This window comes from Podarcis filfolensis (assembly GCF_964270895.1).
Source record: "Podarcis filfolensis genome assembly, chromosome: 3".
NCBI classification, from domain to species: domain Eukaryota; kingdom Metazoa; phylum Chordata; class Lepidosauria; order Squamata; family Lacertidae; genus Podarcis; species Podarcis filfolensis.
Genome location: NC_139606.1, coordinates 61,981,188 through 62,002,572, shown reverse-complemented (window position 1 = coordinate 62,002,572; position 21,385 = coordinate 61,981,188). Strand labels below are relative to the sequence as shown.

At 43.8% G+C, this 21,385-nt stretch overlaps 1 protein-coding gene and 1 long non-coding RNA gene across 3 annotated transcripts in view; one reads left to right on the top strand and one right to left on the bottom strand.

Annotated features, from left to right (window-relative positions):
* The window catches only part of ARFGEF3 (ARFGEF family member 3), a 70,429-nt gene that overhangs the window by 5,326 nt on the left and 43,718 nt on the right, over positions 1-21,385 (bottom strand). For both annotated transcript variants that reach the window (XM_083607548.1, XM_083607549.1), the window contains exons 16-33: positions 20,386-20,601; positions 19,601-19,711; positions 18,522-18,672; positions 17,110-17,424; positions 16,500-16,633; positions 16,250-16,395; positions 15,497-15,676; positions 14,428-14,572; positions 13,356-13,478; positions 12,359-12,462; positions 11,122-11,266; positions 9,821-9,949; positions 8,874-9,050; positions 7,734-7,848; positions 7,105-7,207; positions 6,107-6,238; positions 5,249-5,379; positions 533-1,760 (exon numbers count right to left, since the gene is read on the bottom strand). In XM_083607548.1, the coding sequence (XP_083463674.1) occupies positions 533-1,760; positions 5,249-5,379; positions 6,107-6,238; positions 7,105-7,207; positions 7,734-7,848; positions 8,874-9,050; positions 9,821-9,949; positions 11,122-11,266; positions 12,359-12,462; positions 13,356-13,478; positions 14,428-14,572; positions 15,497-15,676; positions 16,250-16,395; positions 16,500-16,633; positions 17,110-17,424; positions 18,522-18,672; positions 19,601-19,711; positions 20,386-20,601 (3,785 nt within the window). The remainder of the gene's footprint in view (positions 1-532; positions 1,761-5,248; positions 5,380-6,106; positions 6,239-7,104; positions 7,208-7,733; positions 7,849-8,873; positions 9,051-9,820; positions 9,950-11,121; positions 11,267-12,358; positions 12,463-13,355; positions 13,479-14,427; positions 14,573-15,496; positions 15,677-16,249; positions 16,396-16,499; positions 16,634-17,109; positions 17,425-18,521; positions 18,673-19,600; positions 19,712-20,385; positions 20,602-21,385) is intronic.
* Positions 3,846-21,301, top strand: LOC310760022. Its single transcript, XR_014546695.1, has 3 exons — positions 3,846-5,017; positions 15,087-17,566; positions 17,934-21,301. It is a non-coding gene; the product is annotated as an uncharacterized lncRNA (long non-coding RNA).

Below are 21,385 nucleotides of genomic sequence, written 5' to 3'. Positions count from 1 at the left end.
AAAACACAGCTTGACACCGAGGGCTGGTCCTATAATTAACTTTTCTACCCCGAGCCATCTTGGTTCACCAGGCATATGATTCATTTTGGTAAGGCTGAGATGAAGGAGTTAGCTGGTGTGGCAAACACACCAAAATGAAAAACTAAAAGAAAGGCAAGGGACAGCAATGGAAAGTACTGGATAAGCCAAGTTATTGTAGGAAGTGTCACAAATCACCTGTTGAGGCTGGAAACTCACAAAGAACCTGAAGCTTGATAGAACATTGGGTATAATGGGCTGCTCTGGCCCAGAGGTTGCAAGGGTCAGTGGGCAGGTGGGTGTGGCTGTATGGGATACCTTAATATTTTACCCCAAGTGCCCAATGCTTAAGGCTGCCCCTGCAAGCACAAGTGTGTGTTATATTCTACAATAATGAATTTATATTTCCGGAAGACCTGCTTTCTGTTTAATCCCAAATGAGGAAAACAACTGCTGCAATTGAAAAAGCATATTTTCATCCATTTTAAGTTTCTCCGTCGGCCTGTTTTCTTACCTGTATTTGCGCCTCACCATCCCGGACGGATATGTTGAGTGAACTGACCGTTGACCCAGAGCGTGACCTCTTCTCCTGTCTCAAAATCTCTGGCCCTGCACTGAAGGAGTGCCTCATTTGGCCCTGGTCAACCAGATTTTGAGGCCTTTGTGGGAGGGGGGAATCTGGCCCTCTCGTGCTTAGCGGGTCCCCTTTCTTGTCGACTTTCATCTCTTTGGCAAAAGTGGCCAGGTTATGCTGCTGTTTCCTTTTCTTATATTCTGTCATGAGCTTCGATATAGTTTTGTCTGTGGCGATGGTGTAGATTTTGTTGCCAGCGCTCTCCCACCACTCTTTTCTCCTGCCTTGGTCTCTCTTCTCTGTTTTGGGGCTCAAGGGCGGAAGCAGCAGTATGTCTCCACTTCCTCCTTTGGGAGTGACATTCTCCGCCAGGGAATCCCTTATTTGGCTTTTGTCATCTTCCGAAGGGGTGTCCTTCCCAGAGAGCCCTCCGGTAGATGGGGTGGATGTTTCAGATTGGAAGGACGGAAGGATGAAGAAGGGGTCCCCTCGGAAGACCGGGAGCTCATCGGCACTGCTTTCCAAATCCAGATGCATTTGAATATAGTTGTTGCATAACTCCATGCAGAGCTTATGAAGCCTTTTGATTAACCAAGCCCAGTCTGCATTGCTGACAGGCTGGACACTCAGAGATGGCAGCCTGGCTCTCCACTGCCTCTTCTCCTTCCCCCTAGGTGGGCTTACTTGGGCCGTCTCTTCAAAAATGTCTTCGTCTTCCGAAGAGCACTGTTGGGATGAATCGGTGCTTCTTTCGTCATCTTCAAAGAGGATTTTCTTCACCTGCTCTGCAGTGATGTTTTCCTGGTTGGTCATAATAGCGCAGATCAAGGCATGGAAGTAAATGTTGAAGCTCATCGCCGATTGGCGGTACAAGTTGGCAGCTCCACCAATGCCAGAGACCTTTTTGAGCAGGCACTTCAGCCCAGTCCTCGTATCAAACTCTCTGGCTGTCCGGTAGGAATCCAGCAGCAAGTCAAAGATGACAGCCAAGTTCTGCATAGAAATGTACCTGAGGAAGCCTGCCAGTTTAGTTTCCGGTGGTTGGTGCGCAGCCTTCTCTTCAGAGTGCGAGGGCCCTTTCACAAACTCTTCCAACAAAATATCGTACAAATTCTGCAGCAGCACTTGGTGGGACAGCAGGCTCACTACAATTGTTCTGAAAGGGATACTTCATGCAGCCAAAAGGTGGAAGGGGTTGGGGAAGGAATGACAAACACACTGAGTATCTCAATAATATTTTTATATCACTTGAATTTATATCCTACTGCTCCTCCAAGGAACTCTGTGGTGAATTTATAATCATTATGATAGCTACTTAAAAAAAATTTCTCAAAACACTATTTCTTTGCCAGGTACTGTTCCAGATATTCTGGACTATAATTCCTATAATTGCTATTGGCAATGTTGATTGGGGCTGATGTGGACTGTAGTCCAGAACACCTGGAGGGCACCAAGTTGGGAAAAGTTGCTCTGGATCAATATTGTCCAGGCAACATGCACAATCCATTTTTTCCCTGCGTTCTCCTACAATTTTGACCCAAACTGAATTTAACGCTCCCCGCAAATTAAAATGTTTTTATTTATTATATTAATATGCCACCTTTCCTCCAAGGAGACATATTCCTTGACATCTGGGTTTGGGACACCTGTGCTCCTCCACACGCCACTGGACTCTCAAGTCCCAACAGTCCTAGCCCAGATAGCCGACACTCAGGGATGATGGGAGTTGCAGTCCAGCAACACCTGAAGGGCAATAGGTTCCCCATATTTGCTTTAAAGAGTTATCATGCAAAATCTTCAACATTTATGTTAGTCTTCCATTTATACATTAATATAATGTGTTTTGTAACATGGATAGTTCATTATTATAGCAATGTAACATTAAACAAAACATTATTTGAAAATGGAGGAAAGTGAACAACATCCCAGGGTTTCTATAAGGGAATTTATCAGGAAAAAACTGGATGTATGTATACCTTGGTATTGCACCAAAGAATACGAATGAAAGGCCAAACATTCAAGCCACAGTTGATACTTGGCCTATTTACCACCATGAATAAGTTTATAGATATGGGTCAGATGATGGTCTGGACAGTGTGTTATTCTCTATTTTGTGTGCATAAAGAAAATAAAAGGTTAAGTCTTTGGCTGCAGTCATAAACTCAGTTACCTGGGAATAAGTACCAATGAGTTACTTCTGAATAACAATGCATAGGATTGCAGCAGTAATTAGGAACACAAAGCTAGCATTTTCAGGTGGAGAATATATTATTTGAGCATGAATGAAAACAAACAAATTGGTTTGTTCTGCATCCAGTCAGCCTCAAGGAAATGTAATAGATTGAAATAGATTGGCATTTGTTTTCTGAGCTTGAATCTCTTCCCCCAGCCCCCAGGCCTTCCATTTCTGCCCACGTCCTTGAAAAATATATCCCTTCTCTTGTGCTGTGACTCTCTCTAGTGGTTGCACTCTGGCATTCATTTTATGGGCCTCATCAAAAGTCAGTGGTGTAGCGTGGGTTGTCAGCACCCGGGGCAAGGCAAGTAATTTGCGCCCCCTAACCCGTGGATTTGCGCCCCCTAACCCGTGGATTTGCGCCCCCTAACCCATGGATTTGCGCCCCCTAACCCATGGATTTGCCCTAACCCCAGATGTTGCGCCCGGTGCGGCCCGCCCCCCTGCACCCCCCACTCTACGCCACTGTCAAAAGTGACCCACTATAGAAATTCTCGAGGCAGAAGCTGATGTCTGTCCAAAGTGTTGTGCCCCAGCTGCATGCAGACCTCAGCTCAGTGGTGCAAGGGGCTCTGGGGCTGTGCTTCCCTTTTCAAGTGCATGCAAACCATACAGTGACATACTGAAAAGTGCCAGCATTGTGCATGGGGGCGGGAGAGTCCCCCATATTTCGTGCACTCACACAACACTGTGGTGAGGGGACTATATACATGAAACTTTCTTGTGGGAGTGAAACCTCCCATTCCAAGAACATTTCGGACAGAGGTTCCAGCACATCAAGCGGTTGCAGCTACAGCTGCACTGGCCCAATTCTTGGCAAAAACCAGCCTGAGAATTGGGAGGGGGTGGAATATGTAACCTTTCAACCTAGGCGGTTGGCAAACAGCAGTTTCTTTTATTGCTAGGACTGCCTAGCTAAAACAGTATTTTCTGTGGAAGAGAATAGATATTAAATCAAGGACTTTTATTTTGCCTTTTGCATTAGGCTGAAATGCTCCCTTACCCAAGCTTCCTGTGCATTGATGGGCGGCATTCAAAAAAAAGAAAGGAAAGAAAATCAGATAGGAAAAGAGGAACTCTACAAAGGCCAGCACGGTTACAGAGCTGTGCATGCAAGACAGGCGCAAGCAAGCAAGCAAGCAAGCAAGCAAGCAAACAACCAACTCACTGTTGCAGCAAGCCTTATCAACAGGGAGCAGCCATACTTTACTATAAACAAGCTGCTAAAACAAATTAGGCAGTAAGGTCCCCTTCATACATCATCTATTTTTTATCACGGTGTTTTCTGTGTAGGCACAACATGGGCAGCATGAACATTATTTTCTCTGGCTCAAGAGTGACTGATTAGGCTATAAAATCATTATAGCGGGAAAACCCCCAGGGGAACAATTGTAGCTCAGTGCTACAGCACACGCTTTACATGCAGAAGGTGCTTGGTTCAATCCCCTGTTCAATCCCAGGTTAGGATGGCAGAAGCCCCTGAAAATGTGGAGAGCTAATGCCATTCAGTGTAGATGGAGCAATGCTCTGACTCAATATAAGGCACCTTCTTCCTGTGTTCCTCATCTTCCACACTATGTGCTGCAAACCTTGTAGCAGACACTTGCTTTGCTACTGCAGTTAAGGGGAAGAAGAAGAGGCAGAAGTAACTCTAAAGAAACTTCTAAAATCAGTCAGGACAAGTCCTCTGGAAGGATTGGGGGGCAGGGAGGGAGACAGTTTGCATAGCTGTAGAAGAGGCGGAGCATCTTCCTTTCACCCCTATTCTTGACCATCTCCCAGCCATGAAAGAGAGCCTAACAACAACTATTAACCATGCTAGCTGAATGAACAGAGGCAGTGCAACTGATTGCCAGACATGCAACAGAGGCAAGCATCAATTCAACATCATTTGGTAAGGCATCTGGCTACAAAACAGAGTGCTGGGGCTAGGTCTGATCCAGAAAGAGAATGCTTATATATATTCCTAAAATGTTGCTCGCTGTTGTTGCAAAATGCCTTTAATTATAATTATAGCAATTCGGATTTAAGAGCCGGTGGCTTTCTGCAATAACTGCTCGTGAAGCCATGTTTTCCTAAATATCCTTCACTTTCCCCATATACTGTGACTGGTTTGTATTCTGCATTACAGATGGGAGTCTAAGATCTGCAATGAAGGTCTGCATCTAATGCAAGCTACTGGGACCAAGGTAAATATTCAACATAGCCAATCATGGCAAGCGTTTAGCTTGAGTCAAGACTGGGATGACAGGATGAGAAAAAGTGCCCCTTGAGGGTCAGCATGGATTGCCTTTCATGCTTTGCCACGAGAAACAAATCTGCCCAGATTTAAATAGATGTGCAGACTTTCCCTTTATTCCCCGCACCTGTCTCATGTCCTGCTTTGCCCTCTGGGTCTTGTAATAAACAAGTCACCTTACCTTTTCTGCGTATGACCATTGGGCTTCTTATCAGGAGGCAACTCGATGATAAGCACACAGGACTGAGCATGCTCAAACCCTTCTTTGTTGTTTGGCGTTTTGGGGGAGCACTGTGTGTCTAACATGAACACCTACAGAAACAAATAATACCAACTTGTTAAAGCCCTGGGCCAATTCAGGAAGGGGACGTAACATAGCAGCAGAGCACACAATTTGCACATGTAGATGTCCCAAGTCCTGGCTCTGGAATTCCCACAGCAGAACTGTGTAAAAGGTTGAGGAGCTCATAAACTGCATCCATTCACAACACAGAGCAGGCAGCAGGGGGTTAGATGGGTTGAAGGCCTCATTTGGTACAAGGCAGTTCTTTATATATCCTTAACCCAGGACTGTAAATGGAATTCTAAAAGTGGCAACACCCAGCACAGCAAGTGATGCTCTCTGCCCAGATAAACCCACTACTGAGTTAAATAGTTTCATGTGAGGAAAGAAAAAAAGGAAGACTAGGTTTCATTACAAAAAAGTTTCATGGTCCAGCCCATCCAAAGATTATCAACTTGGCAAGAGAAGAAGCATTCACTAAATGGAGGTGTATCAGGCCTAGCCATCTTAAAATGCTTAATTAATGTTGGCATCAATACCTGACTGTTCCTTAATTGAAATGGTATAAAAAAGACAGCTTAAAACAATTAAGAAATCTCACCATGAACTGTTTGTAAAAGCAAAGCCCACAGGAAACAATCCAGTCACAGCTAAGCATGCAAATCCAACTGATTACTGTAGAAGTGTGAATCCTGCACCAGTGCCTAGGTTTAACTTAATATGCATTTTGTTCATTATATCTCTCAAAGTCTTCACCTGTTGAGCCATGGCCCGTATTCTCCAATATTCGGCTTCAGCACTAGGAGAAAGGGAAGGGGCTGCCACTTTCACCTCACAGGCATCCCCACTGAAGTTTTCAGAGCCGCTGTGGAAATAGCCCAACAGATTCTGCAGAGAAACAGCACCAGATGTTCAGTGTGTATTCTGAATGCTAAGCAACCAATAGGGTTGATTTTAAAAAAAGATTGTGCTAGGTTATATTAAGCCATGGGTAGGCAAACTAAGGCCTGGGGACCGGATCCAGCCCAATTGCCTTCTAAATCCGGCCCGTGGATGGTTTGGGAATCAGCATGTTTTTACATGAGTAGAATGTGCCCTTTTATTTAAAATGCATCTCTGGGTTATTTGTGGGGCATAGGAATTCATTCATTCCCCACCCCAAAAAATATAGTCCAGCCCCCCACAAGGTCTGAGGGACAGTGGACTGGCCCCCTGCTGAAAAAGTTTGCTGACCCCTGGGCTGACATCAGTTTCTTTCTCTCTCACACACATACCTAATTGATGAACCTGATGTACTTTCATCATAATGATCTTTCAACTTGTGTTTTTTTTTAAAGCTTACTTGTGTGTTATTTTTCTAAAGAGCTCACTAGTGACAGTCTGGAAGTGCCCAATAGAATGGGTCATGCACAGGTTGTACCCCACTTATTTTATTGCCTTAAGTGGGTGTGGAGCTAACTTCAAGCTCCTGCCTGAGCTTATGCAGAGATTTTTTTCCCCTATATGAGTAGAGACCATAAGCCATCAAACCATCTGTGATGGTTGAGCTGCTTTCCCAAAGCGCTGTCATTGCAGAAATCTTGCTGGCTGCTTATACATCATCCACACAGAGATGCTAGTTCAAACAACCAATGCTCCCCACCCTCCAAGGTGTTTGCTATCTAAGTAATCATAGATGAGAGCAACAGTCTAAGAAAATAGTAGCCACATATTAGGAGAGATGCTTGCGGCACCCGGTTAAATGCAAGGGATACCTTCACTGGCTCAAGAGTTGCTGAGAAGGCATCCTGCAGTGCACAGCATGCCAGCCTCCACATTTCTTCTGTAAAAACAGGACCAGCTGTCACTAGAACATATCTATAGATAAGGGAAAAGACCATGAAGCCGATAACCAGCCAATAACCATTTCACAACACGATTGCAAAACTGGGATTAGCTCAAAAGCCAAAACGGCCTTTCTTATTGATGTAGATCTATGAAGAGCCAAGTGAAGCCCAATATATAAGCTTAGATCAAGGCACCTTGGAACATCACTTGAACATGCTCTGTTTGCACTTCCTGTGTAAGGCTTGAAGGAGTAACCAATGTATTTCTCCCCATACTTCAAGCATGAAGGGAAGTGATGCAAACTGCTTTCAAAGCCGCAGAGTTACTGGGTGGACAAGTGCTTTCAAAGTCTGAACTTTGAGTTGGCAAAATAATTTTCTGACGTTTTCTGCAGAAGCCTTTAGAACCCATACCTTCTTTAACTAGAGGTAATTTTAACTTTCACATTAGTATTTCATGTCTAATTGTGTGCCCCCCCAAAGGACCTGTGAGCTTTAGTGTTACATGCAAACTGGGCCTATGTGTAAAATGAATATAGAAATGAAAGCCATATTACCTGATACAGGAGCATCCAACTCTAGAGATGGATTCTGTGGGTTCTGCCACACAAGCTACCAGTAATTTGAAGAGGTCTCTGAGCATTGTGTTGATCATATTCTCATAGCCAATATCTAAAGAGGAAATTAGGCTGTTGGCTATGATATTAACCATAATGTAATAGAATTACAACACAGAGGAACTACTGCATTTTTAGAAATAAATGCACACGGCATCTTCTTCATGCATGGTCTCATTGCCCTCTGACCTGGCTATAAACTGGGATGTTGCTAATACTCTCGTCAGGATAATTAGAACTGTTTGCTTGGCCTGGATCTAGCTTTTGTGCAGTGGGATAATACCAGATGATGTTCAGATCCGTTACAATCTTATTTTTTCTTATTTATCTTGTTTAGTCAAATTCATATATCACTAGATTGTAAAAAACAACAACAGCCCTCAAAGCAGTTTACTATAACGCTGTGACATTTAGTACTGGGGGAAAACCTTTGCCCCAGTTCAGCTAGGATGCTTAGTTACATGTTTCCTCTTCAGAGTAGTGTTTGGATCACTGCCTCGACTCACCTGTCTGTGCTTTAGTCAATGTATTCCTTGCCATGCAGGTACCCATGGTACTGTGTACCTTATAGTCACAGATGCTTTGAGGTTAGAGAGAATGTTTGGTTGTTACTGGAGGTTAAAAACCTAATTTGGGAATCAAATCCCATTTTTAAATGCACTGTGAATGGGTGTCTTTGAAATTTTCATATAAACCAGGCTTCCTCAACCTCGGCCCCCCAGATGCTTTTGGCCTACAACTCCCATGATCCCTAGCTAGCAGGACCAGTGGTCAGGGATGATGGGAAGTGTAGTCTCAAAACATCTGGAGGGCCGAGGCTGAGGAAGCCTGATATTAACAGAGCAAGGACAGCTGAGTCGTTTCACTTTCCACTGGAGAAATAAACTTTCCAGTGTATATATGCAAAGCTCACACCTTTTTTTAAAAAAAACTCTACAATAATCTTTTTTCTCTTCCAATAGCAGTTCATCCATGTTTAAAAGATCTTGATCACACTGTAATAGTTAATGCCAAAATTAAAGTTTGTCTACAAGAGTATGGTTGGAATGGGTTGCAACATATAAGACTACATAAAATTACCTGAGTGTATGAAACTCTGAATGTGCTCCACTACTAGTTCACAAGAAAGACCAATTGCATGCTTGAAATTAGCAGATGCCACATCCCAGTAAGAATGGTCGCTGTGGCTGCGATGAAGCCAAAGGGACATTGTAGGGAGCAGAAGGTGAACAACCGCATAAATACCAAATCCAGGGCCTAGAGAATAAAAACACAAGACTGATAAATATGTTGGGCCTATAATGCCTGCACATTTAACATGGAAGTCAACACTCAGGTGCCATCTCAATGATACACTTGTGTATTTTCCTACCTGTGGGTTTGCTACTTTATTAACAGATCTATAAATAGCAGGCATGGCTCCCTCCCCCCGGTGACATATAATTCTTATTATTCAAAAAGTGAACTCTTATTCATGTGGAGGAAGCCTAAAAGACCATTAACAGTTAATAACTAATTCTTGAATCCCCCCCCCCCGCAATCAAATTGCCTAGCTCCCTGTGTCCTTGTTACAAAATACAACAAAATATAACAATTCTAAAATGTTAACAGCAATAAATCAACTAGATGTGTTTGAGGTGATACAAAAGTGCTATCAGAGCTGTGAGAGTCTATTTGCTCAGCTGATGTTGCAGCCATCAAGTGGTCATGGAGGCAGCCATGTTTTTTCCTGTATAATTCCCCCTGGGAGTGACAGAATGCCACCAAGCTCTGCTGCGCCCAGGGGGACTTGCACAAAGTTCGTCCAAGGTGTGTGGTGATAGCAGAGGCAGGGCGCAACCCTCAATGCACTTTGCAGGTAGTACTTTTAACTGTGTGTTTCCAGGCAGTTCAAATGGATTCTCTATTCAAAATCTGCCTAGAGATGGGATGGGATGGACTTTAATGAGCCCACCCATCCCTGCTCTGACCCAGGGGTAGGACTGCTACTACACTTTAGTAGTAGTCAATAAATTCAAACCAATTACCAGGTGTTTTGGTAACATCTCTCAATAGTTCAAAGAGCAAATCCAGGGTGGGAGGCTGATGCTGACGGGGGCAGTTGGATATGGCAGTAGTCAACTCTTCAAGCAGAATGATCCAGACATTAATAAGGCCTAGGAAAACAAGACAAAACCGCATGTGAGAAGCTATGTGTAGCATAGGTTTTCTGTTGTGGAATTTATTTTGCTAGGTTCCCAGTTCCTGCCCCATTTCTCTTCCGTTTTTCTTTTATAAGTGCTTGAGAGATGCTGATCACTTGGTTCAATCTTCCTGACAGATTTTACTGATAGTTTTAATGTATTCTTATTGTTCTAGCCTTGCATTTAATTTTACTTCTCTCTTCGTACATGGCAACAATATTTTTGAATGGTGGGAGGATTATAAAATATTTAGATATATAAATGCGTAAATGTACAGAATGTAGGTGAGGGGGCTACACCCTTCTTTTGTGGGGGGGGGGTGTCTTGTTGAATACTGCATTCTTGAGGTAAAACTATCTGTGAATTGACTCTCCCAGAACAGGGTATGATCACAGCATATATAAGCATACAGAATGGTGAAGATGTAAAATCACACGTCATCGCTGTCACAGGTGCATTATGCCTGTGGGGACGGGACAAACCATAGAAGTAAACACAGGAGATTTGTATTGGGTTGAAATAGGCCACAACTTTCATTCATTACAGATGCAAGTAGGTTTTGTCCCAAGGCATTGGGTAAGCATCTAGTATTAAGCAACTTGCCAACTGTTTGATGAACAGGATGGGGCTTACCCAGAACTTGGGGGGGGGGGTTGCTCCTGACATAGATCAGGAGCTACGATCCCACTCAGGCTGCCATTGGAAGGGGAATTATGGTCCATCGGCCCTGTGCGGACTCCCAAAGAGAGAAATCCCCTGGACCAACTGGATAAAGCATAGCAAGGTCCTCACTCTCGCCTGCCTGCTCATCTTCTGGCAGGTCACTTACAGCCTGGGTGGATGGGTGGTGAATCCTGTGACAATCTCCCAAGAAGGTGACTACCTGAGGCTGTCCTCTTAAATACAGCAGGGGTGGGCTTAGTTCAGCCCCCTGCCCCGGGTCCTGACTGGCCTGTTTGGCAGGTCTTCCTAGGAAGCTAGAAGGGAAGCTACCAGGCTGTGCAGGAAGAAGACAGCCCCTGCGTCTGGGCTGCGGCTGTAGCAAAAGCTGCTCCCCCAGAGCCCCAGGTGAATGGACAAGCCCCATTTGATAAGTGCTATTTAAGGACGTTCCTCTTTAGGATCACAACAGTAATTTTGCTTACCTGTGTCATCATCAAAATCAGAAAGGACACACTCAATGCCATCTTCACTGCTTGCGGATCGTTCTTGTATTCTTTGAGGTAAGTTAGCAAGTTTCCCACTGAGAAAAATAGGCTTCAGGGGCATTTTGTAGATTTTGGCAAGCAACTAAAAAGGGAGAGAAATGATGAGACTACTCTGCAGTATGCGCTGGCATGATAGTTTCAGAGCTACATGTTGTAGAACATTCACACAGAAAACTATTTGGCTAAAATAGTTTGATATTCTAGCAGGGAAGGGTTCGTGTGCCCAGGGATTTTGTCTGGGCTTTTGTTTCAGGCATCAATGCTACACTCAGAAATGTGGGAGTAACCCCAGGAAACAGAAGGATAACGTGCTGTGTGGTTGCTAAAGATAATATAATCAAGCCACTCGCATATGGGCATGAGACACCACATATCTATCCTGCAGGGTGTCTGTTTGCTGGTCATGTTGATTTACTGTACACAGGACCTGATCAAAACCTGAGCATGGAAGTATCCTAAGATTCCTGGCCTTGTATTTACAAATCCAGTCTTGGCAACTCTGTAAGCAAGCACTTTCCTTAACACCTTCGGTGAGTAACAGTTGCCTCTAGGCAGTCAGGTTTTGATCATCATGTGATCTCTCTCTCTCTCTTCCAGAAAAACAAAGACAAGCCAGCAGCCGTTAGTAGCCCAATCACTTTGCTATGTTTCCTCAGTAAGAGGAGCGATGGGAAAAGCTGTTGCCACTGTGTTTAAACACTTGCACGGCTTCTGATCTGGCAGAAGAAAGAGCACAGAAATTGGTAACTGCATCATCTATGCTCCCTGTGGCAAGAGAGAGAAATAGACTACACTGCCAGAATCCTCAAAGATTTGCTATGTGTGTCATCCAGGGAAACTGAAAGAGAAGGAGAACAAAAATATATATAGGAGCCTCAGCAGTCATTCTATTTTCTGTTGGGAGCTGCCTAGAATGGCTGAGGCAACCCAATCAAATGAATGGCATATTATTAGTATTAGTATTGGTATTAGTATTAGTAGCCTGGAATGCTCCACTTGAAATTGCATGTTTGTGTGCTGCTGTATAGTCATTTGTAAGAGGCTCACCATGAGGCTCGGGGCTTTTCTGCATGCTGCAGTGACCGACCTGTTTACACAAGAAAGAGCCGGTACAGGGAGCCTCTACCCCCTTGTGGATGCCATTTCAAACAGCTTTTAGCATCTTTGTGCTCACCTGAGAACACCGCCTGAGGTAATCAAGAGCAGGAAGGCACAAGTCTGTAGACATGGATCCTGATCCTGGCACACAATCCCCAACCTCCTTGCAATCTGCCTCCCCTGGGATGGAAGAAAAAAAAGTCTAAGCAGAACATAATGCTGGTCTGAATGCTCCTAATTACTATGACCCTGTATGGTGATTATGGAATCCAGAGGGATTCACCAATTCACAAAATGCACACAGCAGTTATGAGGAATAACTTGCGGAGGAGGATGAAGAAATGTCTTGGTGAAAGTGTTAGACATGGTATGTTCAATCCTGCCTGCACAGAGGGATTCTACTGTAGGGCCATCCCACTCCTCATGTCATATATTTCAATGCTCTATACAGATGGTCAGAATGATCACTTCAAAGTTGGCCCTTTTGTGCCTCATTTCTATTGAAGCACCCAGCGACCCTGCACCCCAGGTGCAGTTTTGTACTCTTAATGCGAAACAAGGAGGAGTGGTTGCCAACTGCTTTAACACAAGGTGTGGGAGGACCTCCTATGCAGAAAATGCTTTGGTTCATATTAATAATAATAACAGCTACATTGTGCAAGATGGGGTAAACCCCACAGTATATTTTATAGCATAGAAACATAAGGAAGAAATGTTGCCAGGACGTCACTCCTGCCCTGCCCTTTGTGAGACTTCTTTAAGCTTTTGATTATTATTATTGTATGAAGGTCTCCTTGACACTGTTCCCCACTCCACCCTCATCACCAGGAAAGAGCAGTTAACTTTTTGTAGACAGACTCTCTTTCACAACTGTGAGGGTGCCTGGCAAATGCCAATGCAGTAAAAAGAAAGAATACATACAAAAATCATACAAAAATCCCAGGACTTCATACCTCTAAAATGCATTCATAGCCTTTGTTGACATTCAGTAAACTGTTTGCATCTGTCTCCACAAACATCAAACCCTAAAGTAAACATACAGATGGATATACCGTATTTAAAAGGTTCCTTACCCAATCCTTTGACAAACTTCATAAGGCACATGATATAACTGGTGGCTGCATTTGCAAAGACCTGGATGTTGTCTGTATTTAAAAATGCTTCAAAGACATCAAACACAGGTGCCTGGCATTTTCCTAAGGGAGCAAGAAAAATTGTTTAGCTGATACAGATACACATTACCTGGAAAAGCATGTGATTTTCTAACTTGCTTCAAATTAATGTGCAACTCAATTCTATATTTACATGGAAGTAAGCCCCACAGTGTTCAGTGGCTTTACTACAAGGAAAATGGGGAAAAAAAATTCAGAGTCAAAATGGCTCTTCCAGATTTTGGGGTTTTGGGTGCCATGCTGCACAGGGACTTTACAAGTCTTCTGTACAACTGGAGACATTGGCCTTCATCTAACTGCGCAGATGTAGCAATTGGCTCTGTGTATGTATCCCCATTAAATCATTGAGAACCAAGCTTTGATTTTCCTTAAGATCCTGATTCAGACCTGAAATAAAGTGAGCAGCCTCCAAAACAGTTTGAGCCAAATCAGGCCACTGAACCAAATCTTGCATTCAGTGCTCACTCACAGTTGATACAGACAAACCTAGTACTGTACATGTATTTTTGAAAATTCATTGAAGATGCTTTTATACTGCTTACTATTAATATCTCAAAAGTGGTTTACAACATAAAAACATTCATGTTACTAAATGCAGCTACTAGAGACAAGCATAGAGTCAAATTATGTTGGCTAGTGACTATCAGCGCAATCCTAAATGCACAGAAGGAAGTCCCAGTGAGTTCAAAGGGGCTCATCCATTTTCTACAACTTTTTGCTGAACAGAAAAAAATTATATTGACACAATTTTTCAACATGTGGGGAAAATGTTACACTCACCTTAAACTCTGTTCAGAACTCTGTTGTGATGCAAAAACTTCACAGTAACTCAGATTGAGATCTGAGTCAAATGAGATCTACTCATTTATTATTGGAAAGTCTGCTATATGGATTGTGTTGCCTTTCAAACACTGACCCTTAAAAAACCCAGTACCTAAACAGTGGTATCTAGGAAACTGCAGAAAGGTCTTACCCATTGAATACTCTCCAACAAGGTATTCCTTAACCTCCGACTTACTGCTGCTGCGCACAGTTTCTAGTGCGCTGAACAATGGCCTCCACCCTGACTGGATCCGAGTCGAGCACACCTCTACCAGCTCGCCTATGGATGTGATCACCTGGCACAATCAGAGCACACAAAGCATTGCAGAAGTAAATAAGCCAGCACAGAGAATATACTGTATGAGAAATACAGAAGCAGATCAGCAAGTGGGGTGGAGATACTACAGCAGCTTCCCAGGAGCAGGGTCTCTGTGGCTTATCAGGAGCTGGGAGAGGTTGCACTGGTGGGGCCATTCCGGTGCTCCTATGGGTGTTGTTTGCAGTGTGTCAACCTGTCCACTGCCTTGCCACTCCTGGTAAGCAACAGTGGGCCCCCCGCTGGAAAGCTAACTCTGCCACCCCCGGTGAGCCACTTCTGAATTTCTATACGCAACCGAATAATGCTACCAGGTTATTTAATTTTTTATAGGAGACCTACATGACTTGAGTAGAAAGCAATACAATTGTTGATAACATTTTTCTAATTATAATAATAATAAAAAACCCCGCACTATGGTAACACAAATAAGCACTGAATTGTGAGGCCAACATCCTATGCATATTAAGCAGAGCATTTTGTTTCTTTTTCAGATGCTCATGATAATTTGTCGTTCCAGCTCTGGAAATCCAACTAAATACCCTTCCTGACTTTGGTGGTGTTGCTAGCTATTGCTCACACTCTTTAAAAGAGAGGTGAGGAGACTGTGACTTTCCTCCCATCACCCCTGACCATTGGACATGCTGGCTGGGGCTGATGGGAATTGGAATCCAGCAACACCTGCTTCAGAAACTTGAAAGATGGACACTTCAAATGAAATTCTCCCAATGCTAAACCCTTTCCAGTATAAAATACAAACAAGCCCTGCACAGAATCTTCTCTTGCCATTTCCCATTCCCAGGAAGCAACTGAAAGGATTGCGATTGCTAGGCATATAATAGGAATCAAAGTGGTCTTGCAGTTGAAGGTAGGCTGTTGCCATTGTAAACGAGGTTTAGCTTGCCTGGTCCTGGACATCCTCGTCACAGAGTTCCAGCTGCATGATGCGCTCAAAGGGGCGGAAGAGGGCCTCATTCAAGTGAAAATGAGGGGGCTCATTCCAGTCTGTCAGAACCTCAGTTAGGATGTCGTGGATGAAAGAGACAGCCTTCCGAGAAACATGCCTTTCTTTATGGCAGGCAGCCTGCAGCAACAAGAGGAGTAAAAAGCAGGATTTCAGTCAAGCAAAAAATGCCTTTTCGACAAGAACTGGCAAGGACTGTTCCTTAGGAGGAGGGTGGGAGAGAATTCAAAGAAAATCTGGTGAGGCCTAGCACTAAAAATGTCTACAGTAAGTACAATGAGGAAATCTGTTTGAGTGAGATTTCATGTTACAACGCCATTTTAATTTTATTTTGCCTCTTTTATCTCCCCGAGCTATTTGATTTCCTTAGACTGCGATCCCCTTAGAAAAATGGCTGTATGTCGTTCTGAGCCCATGAGATAGAGGGGGAGACATAAATCAACCAAACATACAAACGGCCAACCTATCATGAAGAAATGAATAAAGCTGTTTTTATGAGGATCTGTCTAAGAACTGTGCTAGGCTGATGGCTATAAGCTGCAAATTTCCAGAGTATAATCTTTCTTAGTGCTTCGTTCACCTGTACATTCTCTTTTTCAAGTACATTAATTAACACTGTGGTTGCCCTTTGCAATTTTTACAATACACAGAGAAATTGCATGGGTGGGGAAGAAGCCTTTGTAATTCTCTCACCTCCACTAGGTGAGGGGCCACCAAGTTCCAGCAGCGCATAAGATGGAGAAGAGGGCGGCATTTACTCCTTACAATTCGGAGCATGGCCCCTCCAAGACGGAACAAGTGGAGCGCACTTCTCCTGTCTTGGGTAGATTTTACTTCACCTACCAGGGCAAAAAAGACAGTGCAGAGTAATTGATAATATAAATTTAATACATGGTATAACATATATATATATGAATGATGCTTTGTGTCTTAAGAGGCTTACCTGGCATTGCCAAGGAGTAATCAACAGTGTCTGTAACTGAGTGGAAGAGCTGGGACTGAGAGGCTTTCTTCAGCTGATACAGGAAACCCCCCAATGCCATCAGATTCAGCTTGTCAACAGCATCTTCAAATAGCCTTCGGGCAAAATGGCAGAATATATTACTTGATCTGGCCAAATCATAGAATTGTAGAGTTGGAAGGGACCCCAAGAGTCATCTAGCCCTGCAATGCAGGAATCTCGACACACGGCCCCCCATCCAATTTGAAACCATATGGGAACCTGCTTAGCTTTACAAATGTGCTAGCAGTTTTACTGCTGCATTGCTAGGGGAACATGGAGTCTGACTTTTAAAATACACAAATGAGCCCAGCGTGGAAGTAGGGGGAAAAGAAGTAAACCAGCACAAGTACCTGGGGGAAGTAAAAACTGCATGCCCATTAGTGGGGCTGTATATATTTTACAACATTCATTGATGTTTTTCTGGTGTTGGCAGCATTGCACTAGAATGTCACCATGTGCAAATTTTGGATATTCACAGTAACACGTCCATGATGGTTTTTTGAAGAAACTCAGAACGTGTAGCAACTGTCAAATGTGATGCCAACCATACCTGTCTGCCTGGGTGGAGAGGGTAAGGATAGCTTTGGCAGCGTTGCTTCCAGTCATCAGGCTGCCCCCACGGAAATCAAACGCTCTTCCCTTGCTACTTTCTTTGATGAGCTCCTGAATGGAAACCGGCTGGATTACAGGATTATTCCTCAGTGCAGTCTCTTGATCTAGAGTCAGTTCCTGGGTGCTGTCTGTAGATTGAACATCTCCCTGAAGCCCATCTGTGGCCTGTTGGCCCTGGGTAATAGTTACTGGTGGCTGAGATGTCCCATCACTGAAATGAGCATGTTCCAGTGTGCTGATGTACTCACAAACTCTGAAAAAACAAAGCAAAAGGACAGAGGACCTTATTGGTTTTTTCCACTGCATACAACATTTACTCTTTGAGGATGATCTACAGTAGTCTTAAGCCTCCTGAAATGAAAAGCTCTTTGGGAAGCAAGGTGTCACTGGACTAGGTAAAGGTAAAGGGATCCCTGACCATTAGGTCCAGTCGTGACCGACTCTGGGGTTGCGGTGCTCATCTCGCTTTATTGGCCGAGGGAGCAGGCGTACAGCTTCCGGGTCATGTGGCCAGCATGACTAAGCCACTTCTGGCGAACCAGAGCAGCGCATGGAAACGCCGTTTACCTTCCCGCCGGAGCGGTACCTATTGATCTACTTGCACTTTGAAGTGCTTTCGAACTGCTAGGTTGGCAGGAGCTGGGACCAAACAACGGGAGCTCACCCCGTCACGGGGATTCGAACTGCCGACCTTCTGATCGGCAAGTCCTAGGCTCTGTGGTTTAACCCACAGCGCCACCTGCGTCCCTGTCACTGGACTAGCTAGTCATAAACTTAAACTTTCCTTACAACATTACTGACTTTTAAAAACATTTTAAATTACATTTACATTTTAGATGCGGCTGTTGCATAACAGAGAGTGAATTTTCAATGCTCGAATATATAGAAATAAGATACATTATAGTACAAGGGTTATTGTCTGGATTATCTAGAGTCACCATAACTGATGACTATAGACCAGAGGATAAACTAGAGACCAGGAGGGAGCAAAGTGATTATGATCTTTGCTCTGGAAAATTACAGACTTGTGCATGCATACTAAGTCATACTTTGAGTTGGTCCTGTATGCGGTGAACTATCAAATGTGTATTGAGCTCCTACTTAAATAGTTATTGCCCATTGAATGGGGGATAGTCACTGTTTTAAAAAGTACTGTTTCATTTTCTTTTTGCAGTACAAGCACACTGCCTGGTTACTTTTATAGAATCGAAAAAAGTACACCAAATGCACTGAACAGCAAACTAGGTACCTGCCAATCAATGTGTGTTGTCCGTTTCAAAGAAATGTTGTGTTGGAGTCTAGCCTAAACTGCCTCAAACTGAAGATGGAATACAGTTTCCAGTTCCATACCTAAATACGTGCGGCCAGCAGTCTTGGTTGTGGCTTCCCATCTCCAGCCCCACATTAAGAATGGCATCCATGCACAAAACGTGGGCTGTGTGGAGGCAGACTCCTTGCACTTTCCCCATCTGTTCCAGTCTTTGCTCCACCTTCTGTTTCACTGTGCCATTACAAATATAAATGTTAGAAATAAAGAATCTCTTGTTACGTCTAACACAAGAAAGGCTTCTGTATAGGAGAGAACTGTTATTGCAGAGGGGTTTTTTTCTTTAAAAAAGCAAACAAACTCGTTTTCAGCTTCTTTCACGGTTTGCACACAGGCCCTAGTCTTTTTTCTTGCCTTCACCAAATAAGTAAGAAAATGGATCGTGCTCCCTGGAACAAACTTGCATGTGTTCAGTGGGAAGTGTGAAAGGAGCTGTATAAAGGAAAGAGTCTTATGTATGACTGGAAACCCATATTGGGTAAGTTTCCAGATTACATGGAGGAGTCTACACAGAGGGAACTGTGTGCAGAGAGCCTGCTTCACACCTCTTGCTGAAGAGGCTGGGCAGGATGAGTGGGTCTGATCCTGACTCCTCCTCTCTTCAGGCAGTGTTTAACAAAAGTGTAGAAAGGGCTTGAGAGTTCACTATAGTTGAAACAACTGATTTCTGCACATCCTATGCAGCTACTAGCGCCTTACTTTATTTAAATCATAGAACCATGTTGAATCATAGAATTGGAAGATACCCTGAGGATGTTCTTTGCTGCCATACAAAACAAATTTATCTGGGAATAGGCCCCATTGATATCTATGCTGCTTATGCTCAGGAAAAGCAGGTAATACCGAGCAATAAACAAGAACTGCAGTGAGATTCTTCACCCCACCCAACCACTTTCAGATATAGGTAGACTCTGCCTCTCTGTAGGCAGGCAGCCATTGCTGATCTTTACAGCAGACCTAAAGGGAGACATCCCTATTACAGGCAGGGCCAGGACAATTACATTTGACAAGGCTTCCAACTACATATGATCTTAATACATGATGAACACATGGCCCGAATCATCACTAATGATAACCAGTGGATCCCCTTGATGAGTCGTACCTTGAGCTATGGTGTCACTGGGTTCCTGCACCTCTTTTTCCTCTTTCTCCTCTTGAACACATGAAGCTGCGGCCATCTGAGCAAGGGCAGATGCGCAATTAGCAGCAACTCCTGCAGCAAGAAACAGGACTATTGAATTTCTGTGCCTTCCACTAGCCATATGTGCCTCCCACTAGCCAGACTGGTGATTGGGAGTGGCTGCCGAGACCATATAACACTGGTCCTGAAAGACCTACATTGGCTCCCAGTACGTTTCTAAGCACAATTCGAAGTTGTGGGTGCTGACCTTTAAAGCCCTAAACAGCCTCGGCCCAGTATACCTGAAGGAGCGTCTCCACCCCCATTGTTCAGCCGAGGGCCTTCTGGCTGTTCCCTCACTGCGAGAAGCGAGGTTATGGAACCAGGCAGAGGGCCTTCTCGGTAGTGGCACCTGCCCTGTGGAACACCCTCCCATCAGATGTCAAAGAAATAAACAACTACCTGACTTTAAGACATCTGAAGGCAACCCTGTTTGGGGACATTTTTAATGTTTGATGCTTTATAGTGTTTTTAATATTCTGTTGGGAGCAGCCCAGAGTGGCTGGGGAAACCCAGGCAGATGAGTGGGATATAAATATATGCCAGCTGAAACACTGGCAATATAAGGAGAAATATATAGAGGGAAGTGAACCCAGCTTACTGCTTGCTTCTGTTTTTCAAGCTGCCACATTTGGGTGTTGCAAGGATGACATCTACCTGCCCAAATTCCATTAAAAATTGGGCCTATGCTGATGAGTGCATTATACCTAAAGCACAGCTGAGGCGAGCTGCCTTTCTCAGTCCATCCAGACTCATGCAGATGGCATCCTTCTCCTTCTGGTTCTGCTCCTTGACTCCTTCAGCTCCTAGAATGAAGGCTAATCCTTTGGAACTGCCTGCCATGCGGCCAGTTAGAGGCGTAGATAAAGTGTCAATCAAATTCTTCCAGCAACCAATTAACAGGTATCGGGCAAAAGCAGTACCTGAAGCAGCAGCAAGGAGAAACAAATGGTTTATTGGGAGCCTTGGGAAATACAAGCATCAGTCAGAGCCAAGACGGACATGACGCAAACAGCATCATTGTGCACCTCTTTATCCCAGCCTTTGACACCTTTCAGGACAAAATTGCAATTTTGTGGTTGCACTTTTTGTTACAGCTGTAAGGTTTTAAATGGTTTTTAAATTGTTGTGACCTGCACTGGGACCTGGAGTGAAGGGTGGGTAATCAATTAAAATAATAAGAATACGAAGCATGTCAGGTCCCCCCACCACCTTAATTAACAGGTGGTATGGAGACACATGCTTTTCATCATGACTGGAGAGAGCTGGGACGAAAGTTTAAAATCCATCATTCCCTCCTAAGTTGAAACTCCCAAATGAGCCCTGCTTCCCGGTATGCATATATGAAAAGGAATCCTTTGGTGGTTTTGCATCATAGAATCTGTAGATCTGGAAGGGATCCTGAAGGTAATCTAGTCCCGGCCCCTGCAATGCAGGAATCTCAACTAAAGCATCCATTACAGATGGCCATCCAACTTCTGCTTAAAAACCACCAATATTTTGTGTGTGTGTGTGTGTGTGTGTTATAGAATCTTTGCATTTTAACTTTATGTAAGTCACTTTCAGCTATTTTTGTAAAAAGCGTCAAATGAAATTAATAAATAATAATTTATTTAAAACACAGTCCCTGGATCAGCATATGTTCATGTGCGTAGATGTGAGAGATACAGAAACCGAGAAGGAAGCTTTACCTAACTCACATCCAGC